Below are 11,961 nucleotides of genomic sequence, written 5' to 3' on the forward strand. Positions count from 1 at the left end.
GTGTAGCATGCCCACCCCAAGGTCTTATATGTATGTGTTATGAGAGTATGAGTAATGTGAATGTCTAAGTTGTGGGATATGTACCACCTCCTCTATCTGCCGGTGGTACATACCGTGCAGGGGCCTGTCCTTCCATGATGGTTCCTCAACTCCCTCCTCTTTCTTGGGTTTCTGCTGCCTGAGGTATTCACTGAGCACTTGGTCAGTTGGGGCCATCTTCCCAATGTATTCTTGGATGTTTGTTGTCTCATCCTGGACTGTGGTGCTGACACTCACCAGTCCCCGGCCCCCTTCCTTCCGCTTAGCGTACAGCCTCAGGGTGCTGGACTTGGGGTGAAACCCTCCATGCATGGTAAGGAGCTTTCTTGTCTTTATGTCTGTGGCTTCTATCTCCTCCTTTGGCCACACTGTATATATATTCCCACCTGGTGTTTCACTGTAAATAAACGCACACTCTTTTGCCAAGGATTTCTGGTCTGCGCCTGAGTCCGTCTCAAACACTGACAGTTTCTTGCAAGCGTTTGCAAGTAAAAGTGGTTCTAGCTATGTTAATGGCTCCTTTCCATGCCTCTTCAGTATATTGAATATTAAGATCTCTCTCCCATTTATGAATAGCGCTCAGTTTGCTGCTACTGAGAGTCTACAGAAGAGTATAAAACACAGAAATACAATGAGTTCTGGCTTTTCACTTAAAACGAAATGTCTCCATATCATCATATAAAACTATTTCTGGAGACTATGGAGTTTTGGAATGAACAAAATTATAAACCTAGAGAAAGTCAAAAAAATGGTCTCTATTAAAATTTGACTGCAGGTGCTCAAAGTTCATCAGTGTGTTGTTGTAAAACAAGTCACCAATTACCCTTAATCCGTTTTTATGCCACTTATCGAGCATACTGCGAGACATTCCTGGAACGAAGTCTTTTTTTCTCAATAAAGGAGTCACGAATGAAGTGCAGTCTTCTCTACCCAACCTTTACACATTTCCCTCATCCTTATTGTATTATAAATAATTGGCTTCTTCTTAATCTCTGTTTGTAATTTTTTTTGGTCACAGACATCTAAGCTCCAAAGAGAAGAAGGTGAAGAAGACCAAGAGTGAAGGTGGGAATGAGAGTTTAGATAAGCATGTAGCCACTCCCATAAGAAATGGCTATGATATTATGCCCAATTATAAAAACATAATTTTAAAAAACTCTGAGGTAATCTTAATAAACATGTCAAAGAGTTTTTCTGTGTAGTGATGCAGCAGCAAGCCCGCCCTCCACCATCACTCATCACCAGGTTGTCATCTATTATTGGGGTTGCAGAGCTCAGGCCTCGTTGCCTTCTTCCTGTCAGATAATCAGCTGCAGTACCTAAAAGAGTTTAGTCACTACAATCTGCCCACTCCCACCCACTCTCTCCTGCCTGAACACAGTTTCAGAGTGTGCCCTTTGACACTCTTCTGTGTTTGACCTTGTTGCAGAAAAATAAACGGAGCACTCAACCCAAACAGAATTTTGACAGAAACCTGCGAAGGCATGAGTCCATCATGAATAATGATAACAGCTCCTTTATGATCACTGTGTGGAGACAATCTTTGTTCATCTGTCAGCAGGTTAGCTCCACAACTCCCATAACTACAAACCAAACCTTTAAGTCCACCAGACTGACTGTTTAAACACATCTGTGTTCCTCGTGGGTGACTCAGACTTCAACTTTGCGCTCTCCGGTTGGACGAGGGCAACTCGCTGACCTTAAACCGCCATTCGTGCTAAAAAAAACCTCCAATGTGTCTGAATTCAAACCATCCTTCAAAGAAGATAAGACGAAAATCCACACATGCTTGATTGCAGTTCTCGATGCCAAGGTTGACACAAGGTACAGACTTTTGCACACAGGTAGGTTTGGATAACATTTTCCCTTAATAAAATTATCATCTTTTAAAAACAACATTTGTATTACTCAGGTTATCTTTGACGAGGTGGTGGCAGATACCTGTTAAGAACACTGCATAATGTGTTTCTTATAGGCTCATGATTACCTCTGCTCTTCAGTATCACCACCTAAATCCATAAATGACACTTCTGCTTCTCTGCAGAGGAACCGAATTCATTTAAACCCAAATTTCCAATAAAAATATTCAGTCACAAACAATATTTTCACAAAATGCAGATGCATTTTTTTCCACACATGGATCATTTGAGCAATTTGAGCTGTCAGTATTAAGCCTGCACTCAATACTCACTGCAACCCAAAGACGTCCAACAGAAAGTGTCATCATCCATGTTAAAGGATGGAACAATATCCTCCTCATGATGCTCATAAACAGAAAATCTCCTTCACGAGTTTTTTCTCTTAGAGCTCAGACACTCACCTGCTTCCTCTGACAGATCCAGATCTTACGTGTAACTCTGACCGAGGGAGCAATGATCTCTTCAAAGTCTTCATCACCACAGTATGAGAAGAAAACATCATCAGCTCAGCCAGTAAAAGCAGGAGCTGGTGTTTCACTTGAATGTGTTTGTCTCATTGCTGACGGCAGGTCAGAGTAACTGATGATGATTTAGTTTTGGAGTCCAGCGATTCTGTGGCTCAGAATACCAGAACACAAACTCTGTGTCCTTCCATTAGTCGAGGTTTTCCACACATGCTCAGCAAACTGAACGAGGTGACCGTGGTCGGTCCTGCTCTACAGCAAAACCAGCAAAGTATGACTTTTATTCTGTTGGGTTTGCTTACATGCTTTCCTTTGTTCTTTGTGTGACTACGTCATAGCCCATCCATCCATTTTCTTCCACTTTTCTAAAGCAGACAATATACAGTCGGGCAAAAAAGTATTTAGTCAGCCACCGATTGTGCAAGTTCCCCCACCTAAAATGATGACAGAGGTCAGTAATTTGCACCAGAGGTACACTTCAACTGTGAGAGACAGAATGTGAAAAAAAAATCCATGAATTCACATGGTAGGATTTGTAAAGAATTTATTCGTAAATCAGGGTGGAAAATAAGTATTTGGTCAATAACAAAAATACAACTCAATACTTTGTAACATAACCTTTGTTGGCAATAACAGAGGTCAAACGTTTACTTTACCAGGTTTGCACACACAGTAGCTGGTATTTTGGCCCATTCCTCCATGCAGATCTTCTCGAGAGCAGTGATGTTTTGGGGCTGTCGCCGAGCAACACGGACTTTCAACTCCCGCCACAGATTTTCTATGGGGTTGAGGTCTGGAGACTGGCTTTGCCACTCCAGGACTTTCAAATGCTTCTTACGGAGCCACTCCTTTGTTGCCCGGGCGGTGTGTTTTGGATCATTGTCATGTTGGAAGACCCAGCCTCGTTTCATCTTCAAAGTTCTCACTGATGGAAGGAGGTTTTGGCTCAAAATCTCACGATACATGGCCCCATTCATTCTGTCCTTAACACGGATCAGTCGTCCTGTCCCCTTGGCAGAAAAACAGCCCCATAGCATGATGTTTCCACCCCCATGCTTCACAGTAGGTATGGTGTTCTTGGGATGCAACTCGGTATTCTTCGTCCTCCAAACACGACGAGTTGAGTTTATACCAAAAAGTTCTACTTTGGTTTCATCTGACCACATGACATTCTCCCAATCCTCTGCTGTATCATCCATGTGCTCTCTGGCAAACTTCAGACGGGCCTGGACATGCACTGGCTTCAGCAGCGGAACACGTCTGGCACTGCGGGATTTGATTCCCTGCCGTTGTAGTGTGTTACTGATGGTGACCTTTGTTACTTTGGTCCCAGCTCTCTGCAGGTCATTCACCAGGTCCCCCCGTGTGGTTCTGGGATCTTTGCTCACCGTTCTCATGATCATTTTGACCCCACGGGATGAGATCTTGCGTGGAGCCCCAGATCGTGGGAGATTATCAGTGGTCTTGTATGTCTTCCATTTTCTGATGATTGCTCCCACAGTTGATTTTTTCACACCAAGCTGCTTGCCTATTGTAGATTCACTCTTCCCAGTCAGGTGCAGGTCTACAGTACTTTTCCTGGTGTCCTTCGAAAGCTCTTTGGTCTTGGCCATGGCGGAGTTTGGAGTCTGACTGTTTGAGGCTGTGGACAGGTGTCTTTTATACAGATGATGAGTTCAAACAGGTGCCATTCATACAGGTAACGAGTGGGGGACAGAAAAGCGTCTTACAGAAGACGTTACAGGTCTGTGAGAGCCAGAGATTTTCCATGTTTGAGGTGACCAAATACTTATTTTCCACCCTGATTTACGAATAAATTCTTTACAAATCCTACCATGTGATTTCATGGATTTTTTTTTCACATTCTGTCTCTCACAGTTGAAGTGTACCTCTGGTGCAAATTACTGACCTCTGTCATCATTTTAAGTGGGGGAACTTGCACAATCGGTGGCTGACTAAATACTTTTTTGCCCCACTGTACATACAGTCTGTTGTCATAGGTTACGTGGAAACGTGCTTTGTGGTCAGTTAGGCTTTTGAATTGTTCCACCACGGGACACACACTAGCTCAATCCTAGAGCGAAGCTTCGTGAAACTGTGAAACATCTGAAGCATTTGATGATGCTGTTCTGTGAAACAGTGAGGGGACAGACTAGTTAAACCAGACTGGTAATAACTGTGATCATCAGGTGCTCTGAAGAAATCCTCACACACACAGAAAGCTGCGACTGTAATGATCAGTCAGTAAAATCCTTCCTCTGTTAACATTTGTGTTGATCACAATAAATCAGTTTATAAGTCAAACACAGAGAGGAAAAACCGCTGCGTTTACTGTAATAAGCACACAGGGTTACAGATTTCCATGGACTCAGTCAGCTTAGTTTGGTTGATGTTTAAGTTGTCTTTGACTTCCTGTCATCAGGTTTGTTCCACACAGTGTTCAGCAAAGCTAGAAGGTTTTAACTAACTCAAAATATATTTTTTAAAAAAGGCTGAAAAATGTGATTTCCTTCACTATAAGAAGTGAACATTTATCACATTTTCACAGGTTAGACCAATCGCAATAGTCCATTTCACACACACCTGTGAACCTTCCTCTGATGAGCGACCTCTGAACCCTGGAGAAACTTCCTGCTGCTGTGGATGTTGTATCCTGTAACAGTGAGGTGATGTTCACTGAGTCTGGAGTTTGGGTCACAGTGAACCTGCAGGACTCCTGTTGCTTATCAGATATTCACAACAGAAGCTTCAGTGGGAATAAAAAAAAAGAAAGAGATCACCTTGAATTAATTAATGGCATGTTTTTGATTTTTGATTTTTACAGTATAAATATTTTCCTTACGGTGGTGCAGTGTGTGAGTAGCAGGTTAGAATGAGGATGACGTCACTTAATACAGTAGTTGACATTTTCTGTTAAAAGTAGAAGAAAGTAGAGCCCAGACCGAGTCAGAGCTGAAACCTCTTGCTGTTATATATTCTCCCTGAGAGCAGAGATGAGCTTTTATTGACATATTTCAATGAGAGTATACACCAGTTTTTACATTTTAATGACAGGCCACAGTTGGGTCGTTGAAACCAAGCACACCATTGTTGTTCTTGTGACATTACCAATAAGTTTGATGTGTCACATGGCCCTCTTCCTATTGAAAAAACAAAAGTTGTATCCAAGATGGCCGACTTCTAAATGGCCACCATGGTCACCGCCCATCTTGAGGAGTTTGCCCCCTCACATACACTAATGTGCCACAAACAGGACTTTAATATCACCAACCATTCCCATGTTATTACGCTGTATCCATATAAATGGCCCACCCAGGTCAAAAGGTCATCGATCAAGCTTGCATTCTTGAGTGACACAAGCTGTATGCATATGTTTTTTTTAGCGTGGCTCTTGTGGCCCTCCATACTTTTATAGTTTGAAGTGTCAGAGACGAGCTGTGATGAGTTTGTTCACTCTGAGCCAGTCTGAGCAGTCAGACAACATATTTGTAAATCAGCACATGAAGGTGTCGCCCTCTCACACTCTTCAGGTGGAGTCCCGCCTCCTTCCAGGAAGCAGCTCACCTGTGTGTCTGTGTTTAGTGCCTAGGTGTGGAGTGGATCTTGTTGTTGGTATGTGTGAAGAAACTGTAAGTTTGCTTTTTTCCTCCTTTAACAGTTTGACTCTTTGTTTCTGTGATGTTTGGACCTGATGTTCAGCTCTTAGTTCAGGATAAACTTTGATCACTGTTGTGTTTGAAGACAAATCCACATGATTCTAAATTACTGATTGAGTTGAAACAAACAGCTTTATAAACAGTTCATGTTTGATTGATAACTTCATAAACAAACTGTGCCTTTTTATTTCTTGGAATGAAAACATTGTCTCACCATTAAATCACATACATCAGTGTCCAAATGTTTCCTGTCAGTCCTTTAAAATTAAAATTACATGAATGTTAGTTGTAATGTGTTTGATTGCAGTCGGGTTGTAAACTTCATATTTCCTTGATTGATCATAGAATCCATTTGTACTCCTGTTTGAATCGCATCAAAGAATCAGACAACAAACTGCAGTAATAGCCTCTGAAAATCTGAAAAGAAAGACAAAGTTGCTCCACACTCATAGGCCCAGATGAGACACAGCCTCATTTTTCAGGTGTGAGTCAGACAGTCAGACAGTTAAAAACATGTCAAAAAAACTCAGCTCTTATCATGTTCCTGAACCTCCTAAGCTTCCTTCCTATCCTTCCTGATATTTGGAGGCTAAGCTCAGAGCTCTCTGAGAGGATTCTCAGGCTTTTTGAGAATACCAACACGGTGCGGAAAAATCCTCTCACTCCCTCTTCTCCCAGATGGCTGGGTCACTCAGATACTCAGCACCAATCCATCTGCCGATCTCCCGTGTCCTCGCCTCACTCGTAAACAAGACTTGAGACACTTAAATTCCTCCACTTGGGGTAGTAACTCACCCCAAAGTGGGTATTTCACCATTTCGGGTGCTGAATCTCATTTCCATTGCAAATGAGAGGTGAAGGCCACCACCTGAAGAAGCCAACAGAACCACACTAACTGTGAAAAGCAGAGATGAGATTCTAAGACCACCCAAGTGGAAACCTTCTGCCACTTGGCTACACCTAGAAATTCTGTCTATTAAGAAGAGAATCAGTGACATAGGGCAACACTGATGGAGTCCATCACCCAATGGGAAATAGTCGGACTTTTTGCCAGCAATGCGGCAAAAAGTCCACAAAACACATGACCTCATGGTTGGTGAAACTCACATGCACCCAATTATCCTTGAGAGAATAAAGAGCTGGTCCAGTGACTGGGACAAAAACTCAGTCTTTCCTCCTGTATCCACAGTTAATGGATAATCTCTTGTTCTTTCAGATGAAAACGCCCTCTCGTATTTTACAGATCAATGATGGCGAAGTCTGTTCCATTACAACTCCTGGAAATGCTGGATGATCTGGGAGAGGAACAGCTGAAACGTTTCCACTTTTACCTGCAGAATGAACCTGTAGGTAATTTCCAGACTATCAAAAAGAGTCGTCTGGAGAATGCAGACAGGCTGAAAACGGTAGATGTGATGATACAGAGCTATTCAGACCATGCAGTGGAGGTGGCAACGTTGATTATGATGATGATGAATAATAGTAAGTGAAAAAAAGACATGAAAACAACAAAATAAATACAAAGGTTTATTTTATTAAGCATGTTGAGAGTCAGGTTGTGTCACTTTATGTTTTTAAATTTCTCACGTTTCTCCTCAAATTACTTAGAGGAAATATCCTAAAGATATTTTTTTGTTAGTTTTTTGTTTTAGCGATTCAGGTTAGTTAATATTTTTATTTATTTATTTTTCTTCCCAGTTACTCCCTTAATAAATAGCATGCCATTAATTTGTTAATTGTCCAGCCAAACTATTAATACATTAAATAATAACATTTCTAAAAAGATTATCCTGTTATGCCTGTTTTACCTTTACCTCTCCAAAAATTGCATGAAGAAATTAACACTTTTGATTTATTGATATTTAAGCAATTCATCTTGCTTTCATCTTTTAATTTCATTTTCATGAACTGACTTTCGTGGAAAACAAGCTACACCCAATGTTATGTTTTTACTTTGTCTACTTTTATTATTGAGCTTAAATAAAGTTATAAAACAGGTAGTTACTACTGCAGGTCTCTGTGCTGTACATAGATAGCAATTCAATTGAAGTACATTTTGGAGTTGTTTCCCACTGACTCAATGTTTTCCTCTCTATTTTCTTTTTAAATTGAAAAATTAAGGAAGAGTGCCGAATAGTGGTCTCGCTCAGGGCAGTGAAGTAACCCAGAAACTGTAAGTAAAGTACAAAAATCCATTTTGTCTGTCACTCAATAAACCTTTCAGATACAGACGTGGACAAAATTGTTGGTACCCTTCATTCAATGAAAGAAAAACTCACAATGGTCACAGAAATAACTTTAATCTGACAAAAGTAATAATAAATAAAAATTCTATGAATGTTAACCAATGAAAGTCAGACATTGCTTTTCAACCAAGCTTCAACTGAATTATTTAAAAAAGATAAATGCATGAAACAGGCCTGGACAAAAATGATATTACCTACAACTTAATATTTTGTTGTACAACCTTTTGAGGCAATCACTGCATTCAAACGATTCCTGTAACTGTCAGTGAGACTTCTGCACCTCTCAGCAGGTATTTTGGCCGACTCATGAGCAAACTGCTCCAGTTGTTTCCGGTTTGAAGGATGCCTTTTCCAGACTGCATGTTTCAGCTCTTTCCAAAGATGCTCAATAGGATGGAGGTCAGGGCTCATAGAAGGCCACTTTAAAATAGTCCAATGTTTTCCTTTTAGCTATTTTTGAGTGTTTTAAGCTGTGTTTTGGGTCATTGTCCTGTTGTAAGACCCATGACCTGTGACTGAGACCAAGCTTTCTAACACTGGCCAGCACATTTCTCTCTAGAATCCCTTGATAATCTTGAGATTTCATTGTACCCCGCACAGATTCAAGACAACCTGTACCAGATGCAGCAACGAAGCCCCAGAACATAACCGAGCCTCCCCCGTGTTTCACAGTTGGGACAGCGTTCTTTTCTTGATATGCTTCATTTTTCCGTCTGTGAACATAGAGCTGATGTACCTTGGCAAAAAGTTAAATTTTGGTCTCATCTGTCCATAGGACATTCTCCCAGAAGCTTTGCTGCTTGTCAACATGTAGTTTGGCATATTCCAGTCTGGCTTTGTATGATTTGTTTTCAACAATGGTGTCCTCCTTGGTCATCTCCCATGTAGCCCTCTTTAGCTCAAACTACGACGGATGGTCTGACACTAATGTTCCTTGAGCTTGAAGTTCAGCTTGGATCTCTTTAGAAGTCTTTCTGGGCTCTTTTGTTACCATTCAGATTATCAGTCTCTTTGATCTGTCATCAATTTTCCTCCTGCGGCCACGTCCAGGGACATTGGCTACAATCCCATGGATCTTAAATTTCTGAATGACATGTGTAACTGTAGTCAGAGGAATATCTAGGTGCTTGGAGATGGTCTTATAGCCTTTACCTTTAACATGCTTGTCTACGATTTTCTTTCTAATCTCCTGAGAGAACTCTTCTGAAGAATTAACCACATATTCACAGGCTACTGGCCCTTTCTGCCACACACATGTAGTACACATGTAGTTTAAATGGCGTCTGGCCTTTTAAACTTTGAGAGGCTGAAACTTTTTGGCATTGTTAACACCTGTTTTTAATTGTTTGAGCAAATAGAATCACAGTAACAATGCCATGTTCACTTAGCTCCAACCAATCAGAAGTTGCAGCCAAACCCCACATGGGCCCAGATTTACAGCATGCGCCGTCTGTCCAGTGACGTGTCTGTAGCAAGGTCTAAAATGATGGTTTTGGACAGAGGTGGCTCTGATGTGCCCAGTTAGCCATGGTAGCTGCTGATATCACAGGGCTACTGGCTACCGCAGAAATAATGGAAAAAAAAAAACTCAGGATGGTAAGCCAACTTCTGTCTTAGTGCATTTGAATCGCTATGTGATTTTGTGGTCTTCCTTTGCAGCTCTTTCAGTGAATTATGGTCTGAGCATGATGAACATTGGTATTTGGAATCTGTGATAGCTCTGAAGGCTAGCTAGCCTTTCTTTAGCTGGTTACATGAGAATTTCTGGTTCAGTTGTTTGTTTAGTGGACTTTTACATAACTGCTCTTTTAATCATCACTTGTTTTCGTTGTTTCTTTGGATACCACACATGTTTGGACTTATACTTCTAAACCCGTGTTATGATGGATTAAATGCGATCTCCTCCCTTTTCCCCTAATTTTTGGGGTGTGGGTGCTTAACAGGACTTAAACTGCAATAAATATGTAGAAAAGGGTGTTCTAAAACTTTTGAGTTTACGTTTTGAGTTTATAGTGTATGTTAGAAAGCATGAAACACATTTCAGATCGCTGGATGCTACAGGAAACTATGAAAGGTCATTAATAAAAGCAAAGGCAGGGAGGTATCCTTTCCAGCTAAACAGAAGAGGAATATAAAAATAATGAAGGTGACAGTTTGAATCAGTTATATTTCATTCAATACAGTGTTGTACTGAGTGCAGATCATTAGCAGTTTGAGCCACATATGGATTGAAGTGTATTTGTGAAAATGTTGGACTGTTCCTTTATCGGTGTCTAACAGTATGTGTATGAAAGCCATGTAATGTCCATGTGTGCCTGCTGAAAGAGACTGTGCTGGTTTGACCCCCCTCTTCCTTTCAGGGTGGAGCCTGCTGGAGTCCTATCGCTCAGACAAAGTCTAAGGAAGTGTAAGTGTGTTTTTTAATGTGATTCATGAAAACAAAGCAGCACACATTCAACCATCTTCAAACTGTCACATCACTCATTCACATCTCTGTTGTCAGGAGTCATCATCAAAGTGTCAATCAATGAACAGATGATGGATCAATAACTGCAGCTGGATTGTGTTTGTTCTCTCATCAGATTCCTGTCAACTTACAATTGACACAATGACAGCACAAAAATACCTCAAACTGTCTGACAACAACAGAAGGGTGACATGTACATTTGATGAGGTTCAGTCATATCCTGATCATCCAGACAGATTTGATGGTGATCCTCAACTGCTGTGTAGAAATGGTCTGACTGGTCGCTGTTACTGGGAGGTTGAATGGAAAGGAGAGGTGCATGTATCAGTTAGTTACGGAAGAATCAAAAGGAAAGGAATCAGTAAGGACTCTACGTTTGGAGGGAATGAGCTTTCCTGGTGTCTGATCTGCTATAATGATGACACTCAAGGTGTAGTTCACAATAACAGATTAACCTCTGTTTCCTCCTCCTCCTCCTCTTCCTCTTTCTCTAACAGAGTGGCAGTGTATGTGAACTGTCCTGCTGGCACTCTGTCCTTCTACAGAGTCTTCTCTGACACTCTGATCCACGTCTACACCTTCAACACCACATTCACTGAAACTCTTTATCCTGGGTTTGCAGTTGAATATGGTTCATCAGTGCTTCTGTTGAGTTGAGTGTAAAGAGTGTCCTCCTGTTACAGAAACACTGTAACAGTTGTTGAAAAGATAGTTCAGTCTGTCTCTTTCACTCAGAAACACGTTTTCAGATTCATAGATTCAATCAGTTGATGTTTGAAACTGTTCTAAATGATTTCTTGTAAACTTTTTCCTCTTCAGTCTTTTAAAGATGCAAGCTACTATTGTTCCAGGCCCACATGTTGTTTTTCTATATTTTTTCCACTCAAAGCTTCACAGTGAATATGAGTATGTTGTGTTTCTCTGAAGCTCAGTTCACACAGTTCCAGCTCCTCTGGATTTTCAACAAGTCTGAGCTATTAAAAATGAATCCAAATGTTTGATTTCTCTTTTTCAATGGGATTTTTCCAAACTCCCCATATGCTTATTGTTGGAAGCTCATCATTTATAAACACTTTTGCCATAGAAGCTGCAAATATTGGCTCAATGGATTTTAATGCAGATATAATGATAAAATGATTGTCTGGGAGTATCATCATCAACTAATAAATA

The 11,961-nt window shown here is 40.9% G+C and overlaps 1 protein-coding gene across 2 annotated transcripts; it reads left to right on the top strand.

Annotated features, from left to right (window-relative positions):
- Positions 1-5,962: 5,962 nt before the first annotated feature.
- On the top strand, positions 5,963-11,961 carry LOC146672972 (stonustoxin subunit beta-like). Of its 2 annotated transcripts, none has more exons than XM_085401578.1 (5): positions 5,963-6,051; positions 7,322-7,560; positions 8,200-8,251; positions 10,685-10,731; positions 10,907-11,961. In XM_085401578.1, exons 2-5 carry the CDS (start codon positions 7,326-7,328, stop codon positions 11,446-11,448), a joined length of 876 nt encoding a protein of 291 aa, XP_085257704.1. In that variant the 5' UTR covers positions 5,963-6,051; positions 7,322-7,325; the 3' UTR covers positions 11,449-11,961. The 2 variants fall into 2 exon arrangements, with proteins under 2 accessions (XP_085257704.1, XP_085257706.1); XM_085401580.1 differs by having other exon boundaries at positions 5,977-6,034.

The sequence above is a fragment of the Rhamphochromis longiceps genome, linkage group LG3, assembly GCF_057381845.1.
Source record: "Rhamphochromis longiceps isolate RC_006_pf linkage group LG3, R_longiceps_female_GT1.1, whole genome shotgun sequence".
Lineage (NCBI taxonomy): Eukaryota > Metazoa > Chordata > Actinopteri > Cichliformes > Cichlidae > Rhamphochromis > Rhamphochromis longiceps.